At 45.5% G+C, this 18,671-nt stretch overlaps 1 protein-coding gene across 1 annotated transcript in view; it reads right to left on the bottom strand.

Annotated features, from left to right (window-relative positions):
* CYFIP2 (cytoplasmic FMR1 interacting protein 2) overlaps window positions 1-18,671 on the bottom strand; it is a 128,441-nt gene that overhangs the window by 24,387 nt on the left and 85,383 nt on the right. Inside the window, exons 25-27 of the mRNA XM_082453968.1 lie at window positions 15,681-15,824; window positions 14,029-14,119; window positions 13,071-13,201 (exon numbers count right to left, since the gene is read on the bottom strand). Of these exons, the coding sequence (XP_082310094.1) occupies window positions 13,071-13,201; window positions 14,029-14,119; window positions 15,681-15,824 (366 nt within the window). The remainder of the gene's footprint in view (window positions 1-13,070; window positions 13,202-14,028; window positions 14,120-15,680; window positions 15,825-18,671) is intronic.

Below are 18,671 nucleotides of genomic sequence, written 5' to 3' on the forward strand. Positions count from 1 at the left end.
GTATTGCCTTGCTATACGGACTGTACATCTGACCAAGAGGAAGTAGGTACTTCAGCTGCCTCCCAGATACCAAAGTAGGACAAACTCCAGTGATAGAATGTCAGGACAATGGAGCAGTTTCCAGGGGTCTCAGACCACTCCTTTTTTTGGGAGATAAGGATTTGTTTATTTTTTGGGGGGGGGGGCATCTCTAGCAGAGATGACAAAAAAGTATCACCCAGGGCTGCTGTGAATGGTTTATGCAGATAGTGTATTGTTCAAGGGCATCCCATCCTAGGGGGTGCCAAACATATCATAGACATCAGAGATCGATTGTTTATAATGATTTTCCAGCAGATGTATTTTGTTCCATAAAAACATCAATATATTATGAAAATATTTCACAAGAAGGATGTGGAAGATCTTGAGAAAGGGTACTTCTTCGTGATTTGCCTGAAGGCAACATATGTGCTAGTGATGGCCCTGGGGTCATCTCATGTACCAACCATGACTGAGAGGCAGTGGCTGCTTCTAGAGAGGATTCTGACATCATACTTGGGCTCAGCAGGATGGATTATTAATATCTGCCTTGGGTATAATAGGGGCAATGACACTCAGGCTACAAATTTGTTATCCCTGACTTCTAAGGCCCATCAACAACAACAACATTTTAATCACTTTACATGTGTTATTTGACTTGACATTTGTCATTTTCTTCTGGAAATGCACCCAATATTTAATTCAGCCTCTAGGAAAAGACCATCCTTTCAAAAACTATTAATTTAGTGGACATAGCTTTTTTTCCCAGATATACTGAGATCATTGACATATAATACTGTGTAAGTTTAAGGTGTATGACGTGATGATTGATACCCGTATATACTGCTAAATGACTGCCGCGATAGGTTAGCTGATACATTCTTCACCTCATACAACTGCCATCTTTGTTCTTATTGTTGCGGTGAGAACATTTAAGATTTACTCTCTTAGCATCTTTCAAGTATACAATACAGTGCTGTTAAATACAGTCACCGTGCAATGTGTTAGATATATTTTTAAAACTGTCACTCTAGGGACTTCCCCGGTGGCGCAGTGGTTAAGAATCCGCCTGCTAATGCAGGGGACACGGGTTTGAGCCCTGGTCCGGGAAGATCCCACATGCCGCGGAGAAACTAAGCCCGTGCACCACAACTACTGAGCCTGCGCTCTAGAGCCCGCGAGCCACAACTACTGAGCCCCCACGCCTAGAGCCTGTGCTCCGCAACAAGAGAAGCCACCGCAATGAGAAGCCTGCGCAGCGCAACGAAGAGTAGCCCCGGCTCGCCGCAACTAGAGAAAGCCTGTGCGCAGCAACGAAGACCCAATGCAGCCAAAATAAATAAATTTATAAAAAAAAAAAAAAAAAAACTGTCACTCTAGCCCCTTTCTTTCTGGCTATTTTTGAAAAAATAGAAGATGCAGATACATTTTTGTTTATAAAACGAAAAATGTATAACCCCATCATCCAGGGGTCATCACTGATAACCTTTTGGGGTTTATCCTGCCAGGTCTTTCCATGCATAAAACATTTAAGCATATATTTTAAATAAGAATGGAATATAAAATATTATTCTTCTGTAATCTATTTCTATCACTTAGTGTATACTATCAACATCTTACCAAGCACAGCACAGAGTTTCTACTTCAATGTTTTTCTTTGGTTTGTTTTTGTTTTTGCCTGGAGATCTTTTAGTTCCCCCACACCCTTTCCTGAGTGATCTTCCTACTCCTCAAAACTATTTGATGGACTTCCCTGGTGGCGCAGTGGTTAAGAATCCTCCTGCTAGTGCAGGGGACATGGGTTCGAGCCCTGGTCCGGGAAGATCCCACATGCCGCGGAGCAGCTAAGCCCATATGCCACAACTACTGAGCCTGTGCTCTAGCGCCCGCGAGCCACAACTACTGAGCCCGTGTGCCATAACTACTGAAGCCCGCGTGCCTAGAGCCCGTGCTCCGCAACAAGAGAAGCCACTGCAATGAGAAGCCTGTGCACCACAATGAAGAGTAGCTTCCCGCTCGCCACAACTAGAGAAAGCCTGCGCATGGCAATGAAGACCCAGTGCAGCCAAAAATAAATAAATAAAATAAATAAAAATTAAAAAAAAACACAACTATTTGATAAATGAATACCCACTAATGAACTGGCTTGCACAGCATTATCTTTCTCCCAAACAGTCTCAGCAGACTTTGTATTTTAGCGGGGCTTCTAAAGATCAGATAACATTTCAAATCAACAAATTAAGTCTCTAATAGGAGAATTTCATATACTGTGATAGAAAGCAGAAGAGGTGCTTTTGTTTTGGGGGTGCTCTTGGTGCCCCTTGAATTATAATGCCAAAGGGGTAGATGTGAGCAAGCAATAGGGCAGAAGCCAAGGATAGTAAGATTCAGCCTTGGTCCTGGTGCAGATCTTCAGGGTACCTCAGATTCCTTATCTCTAGTCTGACCTTCAAAGTCGGCCGTGTGCTTGATGTAGCTGGATCGTGCAGCCAGGGAGAGAGTGCTAATGAAAGATGGAGTCGGAGGAGAAGGTACAGCTGAATAATCTGGGCCTCACAGGCCAAAGTTGGGAGTTAGAATTTTAAGTACAATGACAGTAGAAATTAACAAAACATTATACACCAACTATACTTGAATGAAATAAATTAAAATAAAAGATTTTTAAGTACAATGAGAAGCCACCTGTCAGTTTTAAGCTGGAGAGTTGCATGATCTGATTTACAATGGTATGAAGATCCTTTTTGCTGCTACATGGGCAAATCAGCTCTGTCTTTTATCCCCTAATGCTTTACCTACTAGTAAATTCCACCCAGAGCAAGAATGGAAAGGCCGTGACCCTCAAAGAAGCTGGATGGAAACATGTCTCTTAAGTTGAGCACAGGGAGAAGGCATTACTGTTTTCTTTTCTCTCAAAGACCTAGAAGAAGAGGGAAAGTCTCCCTACCACGGGCCCCTGGGAGGAGGGCAGCCGACAGTGGTGTCCTGCATGCTCTCCCAGCGGTACTCACAAACCCGAGTGGCCTCTTTCTAATTTGGGCTGGCCAGCTTCCCCAGCTTTGGCTTTCTATGATCCTGAACTGCTATTTCCTGCTCACAAATCAAACAGATGGGCAGCATGAGACTCGTGGCTGAGTTCAGCACTAGCAGATGTCTCTATAAATTTAAAAAATGAGGTCAGAAGTAGCTCTGGGGCATATGTTACCAAGAGTAAGTCCCACCAACTAGCACAAGTAGCTGAAAAAAAACAAAAGCCCTCATAACTTTTCTTCCTCTTTATACATCATGTGACCCTTTTTCGTCTTAACTTTCCATATTCCATGATTCAGTTTCCTTCACACACCCCTCAAGTTTGTGTTATGAAAAATGTTAGACATACAAAATATTTGAAAGAACAATGAACATCCTTATACTCTTGATGTAGAGTCCCAATGAACATTTTGCCATATCTGCTTTGACTCTCTCTGATTTACTGAATCATCTGAAAGTAAGTTGAAGCCATTGCATCACTCAGCCTTAAATACTTCAGCATGCAATTCCTGAAAACAAGGACATCCGCCTACGTAACCTCAATATTATGATCACCTACATTAAAAAGTTCTTGATATCATATAACATACTAACATTTCCTGGTTGCTCTTAAGCTGTTTCTTTTATAGCCTTTTTTCGGGGGATCTAGGATCCAACCATGATGAGTTTTCTAAAGTGTGAAGACGAAGCAATTTCTCTACCAAAAAGTATTCCAGTGATTCCCTCGTTTGGGAACTGCTGTGTGCTCCTGCGTCAGTACACAGGGTCCTTTCCTCCCTGGGAGGAGCTAATGGGTGACAACTGCTACACTTACCAAGTGCCACTTACTATTACTATTGCTTAGGACAACCCCTAACATATTACGATCCTGAGAGTAGTAGTCGTTAGATGATTAGTAAGAGCTAAAATTGCTCTCTGTCAACAGAGCAAGTAAACATGAAGAGATTTTTGAAGTCAGGATGCAAAAATACTGTATTGTAAGGAACCCACATAAAAATTCAAGGGGTATTTTATTTTTGTATTGCTTTCAGTCTTACAATTTTCCTTTTGAATCTTACTTAATTTAAAACTGATGAACTGTTAGGGATTGCCATGAAATACCACAAAACTTCATGTTCCCAACTCACTCACTCTAGGGGGCTAACTGGGCATTTGACTTCTCTTGGTTAACAGATAACCATAAAGATTCAGGATACATATTTAAAAAAACAGGGTCGGTGTGATCCTACGCGTGTCAGATTCCTGTAGAACAGCATTAGGCTCTACCTTTAGGCTCTGTTTCTGGGTGAATGACTACATAGCAGTTTTAGCTGATTTCCTAAGGGGAATCATCAAACCATTCTCAAAACAGTATTTTCTTAAATAACATTCTGAGTCTTGAGGCAACAAAGACAATAACGCTAACACTTCTTTTTTTTTTCTTGTCTCTGTCAAGTGAGCGTGGAGAAATGAGCTGGAAAACTGGAGGTGGGGCACCCCACAGGAATCCCCACCCTGGCTTTCCCGCAGGAAGGGGGTGGCAGGGGACAGGGCCTGACCAGAGAGCCCAGCGGTCTAAACATTCCCTTATATGGATGCACATAGATGTCAGTGTCAGTGTTTCCTTCGTACTGATGTTAAGCCCCAAGGATACAGGGCGTGTGGAACAGCCATGAAATGAGGCTTCCCACATCCACCACGACCCTCCTTTGCACAGAACGTACGAGCTGCAGCTTCCAGCCCCTCAGTGGGGACTCCAGGTGCAGTGGAAAGTTCACTTGAGGCATTCTCCGTCTGTTCCTGCTCCGTGGGCCCCTCACTTCCAGGAGCTCTCTGTAGCCCTGGCTGAATAAATCAGTAATTTAATTTCGTGTGTGTGTGTGTGTGTGTGTGTGTGTGTGTGTGTGTTCTTTCCCCACTGATCTGTGCCTCACTTGAATAACGCTATATATTACTTACTATGTCTCACCTCCACCCCACCCCCCGAATTGTCAAGGGGAAAATGAATTATTATTCTGGATCAGAATCATGTCTGGTCAACTAGGAAAGATCTACAGCCAAGAAACTGACCTCGAAAGTAGCTTTTCCTTCCCTCAAATGCATGTCAATGTCATCCAAGGTTGGCATTTTCCAAAGGGTGGGAAATGCGGGTACAGTGCAATGGAATTTCATAATACTGAGTCACAGCGATAACATTTTTTCCTTTTTAGTTTCCTATTAATCTTTCTCACAAGTTTAATGAGAAAGTCTCCACTTGGAACCAGCAGGTCTTACTACTTCTGTAACATTTGCTGATCTCTGTTTTTAACAGAGAGAGAGAGAGAGAGAGTGCAGGCCTCAAGCTCAGGGCCTAGGCACACAGCAACAGGAATTATATCATCGTGTTTTGTTTTGATGGAATTTATTATTCTGGTTGCTTTCTAATGACAGCAAGAGAATACTTTTTTTTAAAATGGAAGTGATATGAAGTTTCCTTTTAAAATAAGTTTAAGGTAAAAAGTTACTTTAAATACAAATAGGACCAGTGGTCTGCAGGTATGGCAAGAATTGTGACGACAACACGTCAACAACTAAGCTTTGGCAATACTAGTTCAGAAGACGCCTTCTAGAACAGGGGCTCTCCACCCTGGCTGCACATTACAATCAAATGTGGAGCTTTTAGGCATTTCAGCCAGGGCCCCACTGGCGAAAATTTTGTTTTCCTTGGAGTGGGATGGGGCTCAGACATCAGGATATTTTAGGAGTTTGAGTGATTTTAATGAGACCATTACACTACCTCCTGGGTGTTTGAAGATCTGTAACACTTAGTAGAGCAAACTGTACCAAACGACCCCCGAACCCTCAGCTTCTAGGCATTCTATCCACTGGGGTCTCGTCCTAGAAAAGTCATCAATACAGAAGTGAGTAACCAAGGCTCTGATTTTGTGGCAACTACCGCCAAGGTTAATGACATCAGCATAGCATATTCCAAGGACAGAGGTGGCTTTGGACAAAGGTGACTGACCGCCTCTGTCGCCCATTGAATGGCGGTATCTTGAAGATTTTAGAGGACCAACAGGCATGTCTCTACTCATCATCTAGGACGGAGATGACATGTTCCTGCCCCCATTCATTGAGACTATAATTAATGAGCTCCGTATTTGGGGCTGAGGATGCAAAAAGGACCCTCACCTGGGAAATCTTTCCTATCACCCCCACCCCTCCTCTGTGTTCCACAGATCAGCGCTTGTTTGATGCCACTTTTCACTCGGTTGTTCTGAAATAGGCTCGTCACTCTCCAAACTTTTTTGACCACACACTTTCATTAGTAAAATCTGAGCAAACACCTCAACTAGCACATATTTATTTGACCAACTCTAGACGGCTGTCACTGTCGAGCGCTGTGTTAATAAACAGGAGGGCTGAATTTATTTCCTGTTTTTTTAGTAAGTAGATAGTTAAAGGCCCTGAGATCATCCTGCCCAAGCCCCGGAGGGCTAGCGCTCCATATTGAAAGACAGAGGGTGCAGACGGTGAACAGTGCCGTCCGGGAAGTGACGGTGTCCAGTGGCCGGTGAGCCCCGGAGTCCCACACACTGCCTGGTCTGTTGGGGGTCTCAGTCATGTCTGAGGAACCAAAGACTCTTACCGACAGACCATTTTTGCCAGGAATCTGATGTGCTGATGTACCCAACAGGTGTGTTTCCCAGATTATGGCAGGTCTGAAAGGATGTAAATATATTTAAAAACTGTAAAGCCACGGAAAGGAAAGGTATTACTGGGAGTCAAGATGCCTCCTTCCCACCCATCCTGGCTCATTTCCAATTGAGAAAAACACTGGGTTCTGGGTTTGGGCTGGAGGAACCACTCATACAGTCAGGCCGAGGGGAGCCACTTGATGGTGCCTGGGTGTGGGGACAGAATTCGTGTTCTGTGTAACTGGGGGCATCTTTTCTCAGGGTGAGGAGCAAAATAACCCTGGATCAAGTATAGGTGGACTATGGAGTGAGAGTCTGAGGTGGGTGGTAGAGGGTGGGCTTTTGCTTTAACTTCCCATGCGTCAGGGAGTGTGAACATTTGTTAAGCGTGGGAGTATTTCCTCTTAAGGGAAAAAAAAGCAATAAAGGCTTACTGCACTAAATTCGTACAATAATTTAGAGTGCAGAGTAAAAGTAGAAGATTCCTAACCCCTGTCTGTCCCTGCCTCCCTCAGACCCCACAGAGGTAATCACTCTTCTCAGCTTGGTGACTGTTACTTTTCCAACTAAACAAAGTAAAACACACACACACACACATATATGTACGTATACGTGGAAAATTAATATGTTGGCACGTAAACACACTGGAATGTGAACAGTGGTTATCTTGGGGCGGCACTGTGCTTTTTGTTTTCTTCTTTCTGCACCTCTCTGTTTTCTAGCCATGAATTTATTTCAGTGATGCAGTAAGAAAAGCAAAATGAAAGAAAAGGGACTATAAAGTGGAAGCAGAAGATAGAGGGGTCAGACATGGAGCTGGAACTGAAACAAAAATAGAAACAAAAGCCAACAGAGCAATCTGCAAAGCTCAGGAGAGCAGCTCCCTGGCCCTGAGTATGTGAATCGTGAGGATCTTGGGTTCTTGTCTCAACTCCTGCACTAGCTGAGTAGCTGTAGCTCTGAGAAGGTTATCTCCCTCTCCGGGACTCAGTTTCCTATCTGCTAAATGTGGGACTGGGATTGCACCAGATCAGTGGTACTCAACGGGGGAGGTTTTGTCCTCCAAAGGAATATTAGGCAATATCTGGAGACATTTTTGGTTATCATAACTGGGGAGGTACTACTGGTATCCATGGGGCAGCGCCCAGAGATGCTGTTCAGCACCTTGCCACGCGCAGGACATGCCCCACCACTACGGAGTACCTGGCCCCAAATGTCAGTGGTGCTGATGTAGAGACACCCGCCCTGGATGGCCTCTGACAGCTCTCCCACATCTGACCAGCGTTCAGTTCTGTGAGTTTGGGCCTGAACTGTCCTCACGTCCTGTAAAGATAAGTCATGCTCTCATGACCGACCACTATAACCATGGCTCACTCTGCTATAAGGAGGAGAAGATAAATAAACAACAGGCCCCAAAGCAGGGAACATTCTCAAGTCCTGCGTGGGAGGCCCTGCAGACGGAAGGGCTGTCTCCGCAGGGACTCAGGCCCTCCCTTGCTCCCATGAACGAATAGGGCCCTCTCCTGGTGTGTGCTGGCATAACGAACAATGCGCTGATGGCTCGAAAACCACACAAAATTTGAACAAAAACTTGGTGACTGTGGAATATTTCCCTTATGATTTCTCAGGGTAAAAGATACTAGTCATTAGGAACAGAGTTTCCTTTAAAAACACAACGGCCTTATAAATAGGTACCTAACAAATATGGTCCATTTCAGATTCGATTCAACAAGTATCTATTAAAAGCCTGCCATGACCGGCCCTTTGTGGACACTTGATAAATGACAGACACAGCACTACCACTGTGCACAGTGGGGAGAAACAGGGCTTTTCAATCAGTCGTGTGGAGACAACTTGGAAAGAAATGAAATTGAATTTCTACCTCTCACTCAACACAAACATCAATTCCAGGTGAATAATAGACTTAAAGGTCTGTTACGCCTGGAAAGGCTGAACTCTAAAACTCTTAGAAGATAACATATCTTCATGACTTAAGAGTAGGGGACACTTGTTTGAACAAGTCACAAGAGCATCAGTCATACAGGAAAAAGAAAAGGTAAATACAATAAACCTTACGAACTTCTGCTCGTCAGAAGACATGCCACGGAAATATATTCGTAATACATGTATCTGTAATACATAAATCATGTCTACCAATCAATAAGGAAAAGATAACTCAGTAACAAATAGGCAAAAATATTGAACAACATTTCACAAGAGAGGCTGTCCAAATGGGAATGCCATATGGAAAGAAGCTCAGCATCATTCAAGCGCAAGCTCAGTCATCAGGGAAATCAAAACCAGAGTGAGATATCGCAACATATCCACCAGAACGGCTATGACTGAAAAGACGAGACAAATCCAACCGGTCATGAGGATGTGAAGAAAAAACACTCTCATGCATTGCTGAACGGGAGTATATACTGGTACAAACACCTCGTAGAGCTGTTTGGTAGTATCTACTGAAGCGAAACATATGTCTACACATCGATCCAGCCATTCCACTACTAGGTATTTACCCAACAAAAATGAGAGCGTACATCCACCAAAAGAAATGTATAAGAACATTCATAGTATCTTTATTCATAATGGTATCAAGCTGTAAACAATCCAAACATCCATCCACAGTAAAATGGACGATTCAACTAGTCTATGCAGTGAGAACACTGCATACTCCATACGCAGCTGACCCTTGAACACATGGGTTTGAACTGTGTGGGTCCACTGATTCATGGATATTTTTCAATAGTAAACACTGCAGTACTACAAGACCCGTGGCTGGTTGAATCTGCACATTGGAACCAGGGATATGGAACGGCAGACATGGAGGGCCGACTGTAAAGTTACACACAGATTTTCGGCTATGCAGAGGGTAGGCACCTCTAACCCCCATGTTGTTCAAGGGTCAACTGTATTACTGTACGCCTGTTAGACCTTCATTAAAAACACCAAGCAAACAAACAACCCATCCCATAGGTACATACATGTTTTTCGGTACTGATATTGCACCCTGAATTTTTTATAAGCACCGAACTTAAAGAAGAAAATATATCTTTGTCCAGACAATCAATCTTTTCAATTTATATTCTCTCCATCCACAAATCAATGATATATTAATAATCTGTTAAAAAAAAAAAAAGGCAAGCCACAGAGTAAGAGAAGGTATTTGTAGCATATATACTGATATGGAACCCACAACAGGACAGAACCCTGCAAACATTAGAAAAAGACAACATGAGTGGGCAAAAGGCTTCTTACTTTGTACTTTACAGAGTACTTCCAGTTTTTCTGAAACTATGATATACTACTCGTATTTTTTAAATTAATTTTTAATTCAATGATAATCATGAACTTATTTCCCTTGTAAAAAATTCGACATTCCAGATAAGGCAAAAGTCCCTGTTGACCTCTAATCCTAGTTCCCTCCCTGATACCTAGAGAAAAATGACTGAATTATTTGGGATGATTTTCCTAGATTTTTTTTCCAATGCAGGGTTATTTTGTGAGCTTTGTTTATTTTACTTTATGCCATCATAATGTGCGTCTTGTCTTGGAACTCACTTTTTTTCCACTCAATATTATGTCTTTCACCATTTTCTATGTTGTATGTGCAAAGCCACTTTCATATTTTATTCTTTTTGACTGTTACACAGTCCTCCAGAGCACAGATGTTCCAGTTTAAATCGCCCTTCCTCTACAGACATATATTAAGAGTATCTCCTTCCTCCCTCCCTCCCCTCTTCCTTTCGTTTTTTTCTTATTAGTCCTTCTATTTAATGAGAACAATCAACATGTCATTTGAATATTTAATTCCAGCTTCATAAATTAAAAAGCTCCTGCCTCATTCTAATCTCAGAAAGCACTGTCTTAGCTTGGGGATTTCCCCAGATGTCTAAGTAGAAAGCAGAGCGCACAGCTTCGGGGAGCCCTGATTCTCTCTATGTCCCCTCCCCACCCCCATCCCCCCAAGGACTGGGATCAGTACCAGAAACCTTCGCTTTTGGTCTTTCACCTCTGCTGCTGATGTGCTGTGTGACCTCAGGCAAGTTGCGCCCTCTCAGGTTCTCCACTTCCTCACTTATGCATAGAGGGGGTTGGGACACATATACTGTTGGAGTCTCTCTCAGCTCTGAAGGTCTTTGATGTGAGTGTCCTGTTGTCCTCCGTGGTATATGCAACTGACCACCCAGGCAGGGATGCCTGAGACAGAATTTTCCTTTCCTTGTAGCCTCATCCACGGTCTGCCTCTTGGGGTCTATACAGGGGAAGCTAACTGATGCTCCTCATGAAAGGCGGCGCTGACGAGAGACACTAGGAACTGAGGCCTCAGGGACCCGCCCTCCCCCACCTCCACGTCTCCTGGTGCTCCTCTTCCTGTGGCCTTGAGCGGTTTCGCCTGTGTGTCTTATCCCTGTGACTTCTGATGGCTACGTTGCCATAGCAACCAGGCCCACTGAACCATGTTAAAAACCTGTTAGTGCAAAGAGGAACACTTAGCTGTCTCGAGAGTCCATCTAAAGGGGCACAGAGAGGCTATTACTCCCCGCAGAAGAAGAGCAAATCAGGCTGTGTTTCAAAGACCGTCAGGTGGGAAGGGTCTGAGAGAGCAGCTGGTCCACATCCCTGGCTGCAGAGATGGGGATGCCGAGGTGTGCCCTGAGCTGGCTCGCCGCAGCTCTCTCGGTTCGAGGCAGGAATCCTCTTGGGCTCTTATTCTGAGATCTTGCTCTTACTGCTTCCTTCCCACCTCTCTCTACCTTTGTTCCACCTTCTTCCAAATTCCTTCCCTTTCCTGCCCTTCTCCCTGTGCCTCCTGCCTCCAAGACGACCCCTGGACTGAACAATTACAAACAGCCTTGCCCTTCACTCACCTTCCAGCTGCTTCTTCTCCCAACAGGTAAAAGGCCTTTACAAAAGTAAATCAGAGCCCCCACTCTCCATCTCACAGCATCCTAAGGTTTCCCGCGGGGCCCACGCGGCCCAGGACTGAGGCCACCCACCTCTCCCACCTCAGCCCCCACCTGGGCGACATCACCTCTTCACTGCAGCTCACTCCAGGGTTCTCTCCATTTCTGAAAGACCTCAAGCTCCATCCTCTCCAAAAACAACACAGCCTTCCTGGCACCCGTGACTCTCTATCTGTCCTGTTTCTCTGTTTATTCTTTCACAGCACGTACCATCTGCATTCATGTCTCTGGTTGTTTACTGCTTCAGTCGCCTCCGTCTCCAGAATAAAAACGGTAATAATTTGTCTCTCTTATTCATGGCCACTTCCGCACCACTTAGGACTGCACCTGGCGACGAGCAGGCTCTCAATACCCTTTTGCTGAATGCGTGTGCAGACAGAGGAAGGCAGGAATGGACGCTGAAAGATGCTCCTGCCACGTCCTGAAGATCACGCAACACCCCTCCGCATTACCTTCCACTGCGCCGGCTGTACCAGTCACCCCGCGCCTGGAGGGCTGGGCCCACCTGTGGACGCCTCACGGGACCAGAGCAAAGCGGAGAGCGCTGGGAGTGCGTGGAGAACGCAGCCTCTGTGAATAAGCCATGAGGGCTGGCCCGGTGGAAAAGAGAGCGCTGGTTCTGTGTGGTCCCGAGAGGTGGAAGCACAGGCACTCGTGCTTTTGCCCATGACGATAACTCCGACCAATTAGTTGGTTCTTACTGTACTCACTTTACATGCCTTATCTCCTTTCAGCCTTTAAACTGCCCTGCAGGGTAGAATCACTGTCTTCCATCACAACAAAAGGAGACAACACTACAGGCCCTTCCCTTAGCCTGAAACAGCTGTCTCTAGTTCTCCACCAGGCCAATTCCTGGTCATCTCTTCAGAGAAGTCCTCCCTCACCCTCAAGACCACACCAGGTTTTAGGTTCCCATCGGACCGGACCTGGCACTCATCCCTCGCAGCACTTGCTGGGACAGTAAACACATTGTCTCTGTGTAAACACTCGTTCAGTGCAGGTCTGCCCTCCACCATCCAGGACACGGGGCGGGGCCCGGCTACCACTGCATCCCCCAGTGCAGTGCCCAGACTGTGGCAGCCAGGAGTTACCATGTGTCTAGGGAGTGAATGGAAAACCCAGGCTCCGATGGACCGCTGAGGCCCTGCCGCTAGCGGAGGGGGTCTGGGATGGAACCCAGGCCTGTCTGACTCCTGGGCCTGCTTCCCCCCAGTGTCCGAATGGTCGGAGTGGTCTGAATGGAATGGAGAGGAGCGTGTGCCCGCCCTGGAAGAGCACAGAACTAAGCTGCAGGGCTCCTGGGCGGGGTGTGCTAGAGGGGCCTCGGGCATCTGTTGAGGTTGGGGTGGGGGGGTCCCTTCCAGCCTGGAGATGTGCCAATCCCTCGGGGTTCAGGACTCACCAGAGCTTGCTCGATAAGCAGGCAGAACAGGATGGCGTTTCCCACCTCCCTCAGGCTCTGGAACACGTCGGTTTTGAGCTCTGCATACTCGATGATGTCCTTCAGCTGGTGGTGGAAGAACTCCAGGATCCCTGGGAGATGCAGGGGGATGGTCAGCTGGAGGTTCGTGCTAATCACTCCCTGCAGGATCTCATGTAATACTCGTAACGATACCACGGACTAGGCACAACTATCCCCATTTTCAAATGAGGCTCAGAGAGGGTAAGTGGCACGTCCACACTCACACAGCTAAGTGGCGCAGCTAGGAACGAAAACTAGAGCTTTCGGCCCCAGCCCTTTCCTACTCTGATTCACACTGACCCAGTGCCGGACATCTTGGTATTCAGAAAAAAACCCTGGTGCCAAACGTATAGTCTCCACCTTTCCCCACCCCTCAGGCCCTAAATTCAGTCCATGTGCCTTCACTATTAGGAAAGGAAAGACTTATTTCTCTGCCCAGAGGTTGAGTGCCAAAAACTCCTATTTCCTGACTTACCTTAGAAATGTCACTTTATGCCACACCTGGGGCACCGGCCTCTTTCAAATAGACACATGGAGGAAGGAATGTAGACGTGCTGAGCTAAGGAAGACCTTTACAGCTATACCTCGCTGTTCATGATTTAACTGTTCTCTCATTTGTGGACCTCTTCCAGCTTCCAGGCAGTGCTGTGAAGCAGGCCCAGTGGGCATCATTTACTTTCACTGACGGAAGAGGATACTATTACTCAGGGGGATTAAAAATGGTCCAAGGTGATTTAGTGGCAGAGGTAGGGTGCAAACCCAGTGCTCTGACAGCTTGCTGCCGTGTTAGAGAAGCAAATACATCAAGGTAGATGGCCAGACTCTCCTTCCACAGTGGGATGGGTCTGGACTATTTTCCTATCACCACACCCCTCCCCTGGTTCCCCTGGTCACCAACCTGGGGAGCCGTACTCATGCCGGGGCAGGCGGCATATCTTGGGCATGACCTCGATCAGTGTTTTCACATATTGGAGAATGGTCCCTTGGAGCTGACAAAAGAAGAGTACAAGATGAGTGAAATATAATCCACCGCTGCTGCATATGTGTATCTTGGGGCTGAACGCTGGGCTACTGGGGCATATGGATGTTCTGTTGAGACCCGTGGGTAAGTGCTATGGACTGAATATTTGTATTCCCCCCAAATTCATATGTTGAAACCCTAATCCCCAGTGTGATGGTATTTGGAGATGGGGCCTTTGGGAAGTAATTAGGTCATGAGGGTGGAGCCCCCATGATGGGATTAATGCCCTTATAAGAAGAGCGGGGAGAGAGAGACATCTCTCTTGCTCTGCCATGTGAGGACATAGGAGAAGCCAGCTGGCTGTGAAGTAGGAGGACGGTCCTCACATGTTGCCACTGTGATCTTGGACTTCCAGCCTCCAGAACTGTGGACAATAAACATTTGTCGGTGAAGCCAAATGGTATATTTGTCACAGCAGCCCTAGCTGCCTAAGATAGTACAGCACTGCTCCCTGAGAGGCAGGCTGTCTCCTAAAGGTGGGGGGCAGCCCCCTTGCCCTTTGTAAGGAAACATGGGCCTTTGTAAGACAGGAAAGGGAATGCTCTCAGTGTTACCTTGGGCTTACAGACTTCAAGGAGGGCAATTTCTAGGCATGGGGTCCCTCCTGGGGTTGGAGTACTTACGTGAGATCCAAACTAAGATCTAAAATGAAATGGGGCCAGGGAGCTATGAAGACTGAGACAATATCTAATTTAAGCGTGGAAAATTCATGGCACATTCATCCCTCCTGTGTCCCAGGCAGACATCTTTAATCAATTACCACATCTTCCTTCTTAAATTTAGCTTCACAACCTGGAACAACCCCTGGTTATACACAGCTGCTACCAGAGGACTGGAGTTAAGAGGTGAATCCTGTTTGCTATTCCTGACGTGGATATGCATTAATCTATTTCTCTTTTGTCATCTCAAAATTTTAAGAAAATTTGTTGAAATGTTTCAGCCTTGCTGCAGCAGTGTCCTGGGGAATTAAATGAAGGTTCAGATGGCCATACTTGGGGTGGACATAGAATGGTGGCAAAGGTCTATGGAATTCCCTCGAGGCCAGTGGAGTATTGGTAGCACCAGTCATCAAGAAATTCCAAGGGAAAAAAAAAAAAAAAAAGAAATTCCAAGGGGGAGAAGCGTGGTGATTTATTAGAGATGTCTGCCATGGGCATGGGAGGGAAAATGGTAGCACATGTGTCATGGATTTGTCATGCTCAAATTAGATAATGCAGCACAGGAGATGGGTATGAGCAGTCATTAGTAGGCCTTAAAGTCAAAATCAAGATTGCTGAGTTCAGTTAGTAAGTACTAGGAGTGAGTTCAGCGTCAGAAAAGGAGAGTCAAAGCCACAGGTCAGAAGATGCACTGAAATGTTACAGAGTGACAGGTAAGAGGAATCAGGGGATAAGGGCAAAGGATTCCCTGGGTGATTCCTACAGACAGAGCTGAAGAGCCTCTGACTTGATTTTCCAGGCCAGGTAAAAAGTGAAAGCAAGCCTCATTCCTCTCAACCCTACTGGCCCGTCCCAGGCCTCCTTCCTTACCAAGCTCTTGACGATCTTCAGCAGTTCCTCCATGACCACAGCGATGCCCTGGTAACCCAGGAGTCTGCAGATGGTCTTGAAATGAGGGGGTCCCACGAAGTTCCTATAGGAGCTGTAGATGTGGCTGTAGGCAATGTTGAGAGGCTGGAAAACAGAGGATGTGGCCAAGTCAGTGGCGGAGAACTGAATGGGCATTCTGTGAGTCCTGGCAGGAGGTGTTTCAATCATACAAAGGATAGAAACTTGATATCCTTGTTCTCTGACTGGGGACCCCTATGAATAAATACATTTTGCAAGCTGCTCATAGAGAACGGTGGTCAGTGACCACAGGATCGAGCGAAGGTCATCAGATGGGGCAGCAGTTCCCTAACAAGAGGACAAAGGGCCTCCAGGTAAATATGTTTTTAATAGGACTCACGCTACCCACAACTGTCCACACACAAACCAGGACTTTCACAATTGAGCCATGGGATGAGGGTAAAACAAATGATTTCTTTTCTCTAGGGGGGCATTTTCAGTACTAGGAACTGGCTGGAAAGACCATGTGAGAACTCAACAGTTGATTCAACATTGCCTTCTTTCTACTCTGAGGCGCCTCCATCTATCACAGGGAGGCGTGTTGGGAACCAAGAGGCCTGGGAGGCAGGAGACCTCTGCTGAGTGCATGGGAAAATCACGTTGGCTTTTTGAGCCTCAGTTTCTTCACCTGTGAAATAAGGGGGTTGGATTACAACAGTAGTTCTGTAGCTTTTCGATTAGCAATTAAAAAAAAAAAGATGCCACGGAAACAAGTACATGAAACAGACAGAAGCAGAGCTGCTCTGATTGGGTGCTGGTTGGGGGCCACCTTCATGGTCCTCTGGACCCCATGAGACGCCATCGCTGAATTAGTGGGATCTCTTTAAGATCTTTCTGTCTGAGAATACAGGGCCAAAAGAAAGGGCTCTGAATTGGTCTCACCTAGCTGGTGATACACTAAGGTTATCATTGACTTTGTTTTGAAATGCTGCCACTTATGGAGCACCTCATGCCAGGCTTCATGATGCCCTCCGAGTGCATTTTCATTTAATCCACACAACCAATGTATGTGATCCGTGATCCAAACAATTCTTGGCCCTATTTCACAGATGAGGGAACTGAGGCTCAGGGTGGTAAGTAGCTTACACAAGGTCACACAGTTCATAGGTAACTGAGCCCTGATCTGAACCCAGGTGGGTGTGATTCTAAAGGCCATTTTCTTAACCTCTACCTACAATGGTGAACTTTGGAAGCTGAATTATTACGTAAACCATAACCTTTTTTTTTTTTTTTAGGAAAAAACTTCACTTCTAACCTTAGTTCTGAGTATAGTTTTCCTATCGGGAATTGTAAAAATCTTGTACACAGAACATGCAAATATGGAAAGACCACATCTGATATTCTATTAGCTGAAATTCTCTATAAGCTGGCTAATTAGAAATCCTACATGAATCAAATAGGAACTGTAATGATGCTTTTGGAGTTCTGCAAGATTCTCAACTCTGGAGCCATCAAGGGAAGATTTAATTATGTTCAGTCTAGGTTTTGCCTTAAGTACGTTTTACTATACACAAATTATTCTGAACTTTACAAAACAAGCATCACAATTATAGTACCCTTGAATAATGAGGATACACGAGGAACACAATTAGAGTGCCCACTAATAACAAGAATTCGTGAGGCATCAGAACACCCACTCATCCAGCAGGTTGAATAACAGTTCTCTTGGTAAGCTAATGCCTATATATGGGGAGGCTTGGAATGTGAGAAAGCAGCGTTCTGCACTCAACACTGGTGTGCCGTCACAGCAAAACTTTGCCTGAGCCTGGGGGAGGGATACCTTGCAGGTAGTTACTAAAGATTTCTAAATGGTATGGGGCAGCAGTGGTTTATGTAAGGAGGGAAAATATAACTGATTAAAAGCATGATGTTCACTGAGTTGATGGTCAGCAAATCCTGGAGTATATGAATTTTTGAGTTTGATTTAGTCAACCATGGGGCCAGCCCATGTAATTTTCTGTGTATGGAGCAAACCATTTCACTGTCTCTGTAACAGGCCACCCTGCCAAAGAGGGCTGGGACCAGGGAGAGGTGAGTGAGGTGGTGCTAGGGCACACATGGTACAAGGTGCTCAACCTCCCAAGTGAGTGCATCTTAGTTCTGGCCCTGTAATCAAAGGCCCACTCTGTAGTCTCCTGTTTCCTCTCCAAGGATGAGGTGGGTATAAAACAAACACCAGATACACCATGGCTTACCTCTGGTGGGGGAAAGAGAGTGACCAGAAAGGAGCATGAGAGAACTTTCTAGATCATGGAAATGCCCTACATGTTGACTGGGTTCTTGACTACACACATGTATACATTTTTCAAAATTCATGAAAGTATATGTACACTTAAGATCTGTGCATGTTATTGACTGAATGGTTGTGTCCCTCCCAAATTCTTATGTTGAAATCTTAACCCCTATTGTGATGGTATTAGGAGGTGTGACCTTTGGGAGGTAATTAAGTCATGGGGGTGGAGTACTCATCAATGGGATTAGTGCCCTTGTAGGAAGACACATGAGAGAGCTCTACGTCTCTTTTCTCCATCGCGTGGGATACGATGAGAAGAAGGCTGTCTGCAAACCAGGAAGTAGGCTCTCAACAGACACTGGATCTGCTGGCACCTCGATCCTGGACTTCCCACCCTCTAGAACTGCGAGAAACCATTGCTGTTTAAGCCACCTAGTTACTGTATTCTTGTTATAGCAGCCTGAACTAGGACAGTGCATTTTATTGCTTATGATTATACCTCAAGAACAAAAGTAAATTAAAAAGCCCACTGGGCTATATCATAGCCTAATATACTTCCCAACATTTGCTTTCAAAGATTAAAAAACATGATTTGAGTTTCTTCCCAAAGACGGCTGCAGCTTAAGCCTGCACAGGCATGTGAGAAGGATGTCTGGGCTGTGCTCACAGCCCGAGGGGCC

This window comes from Balaenoptera physalus (assembly GCF_965194825.1).
Source record: "Balaenoptera physalus genome assembly, chromosome: 3".
NCBI classification, from domain to species: Eukaryota; Metazoa; Chordata; class Mammalia; order Artiodactyla; family Balaenopteridae; genus Balaenoptera; species Balaenoptera physalus.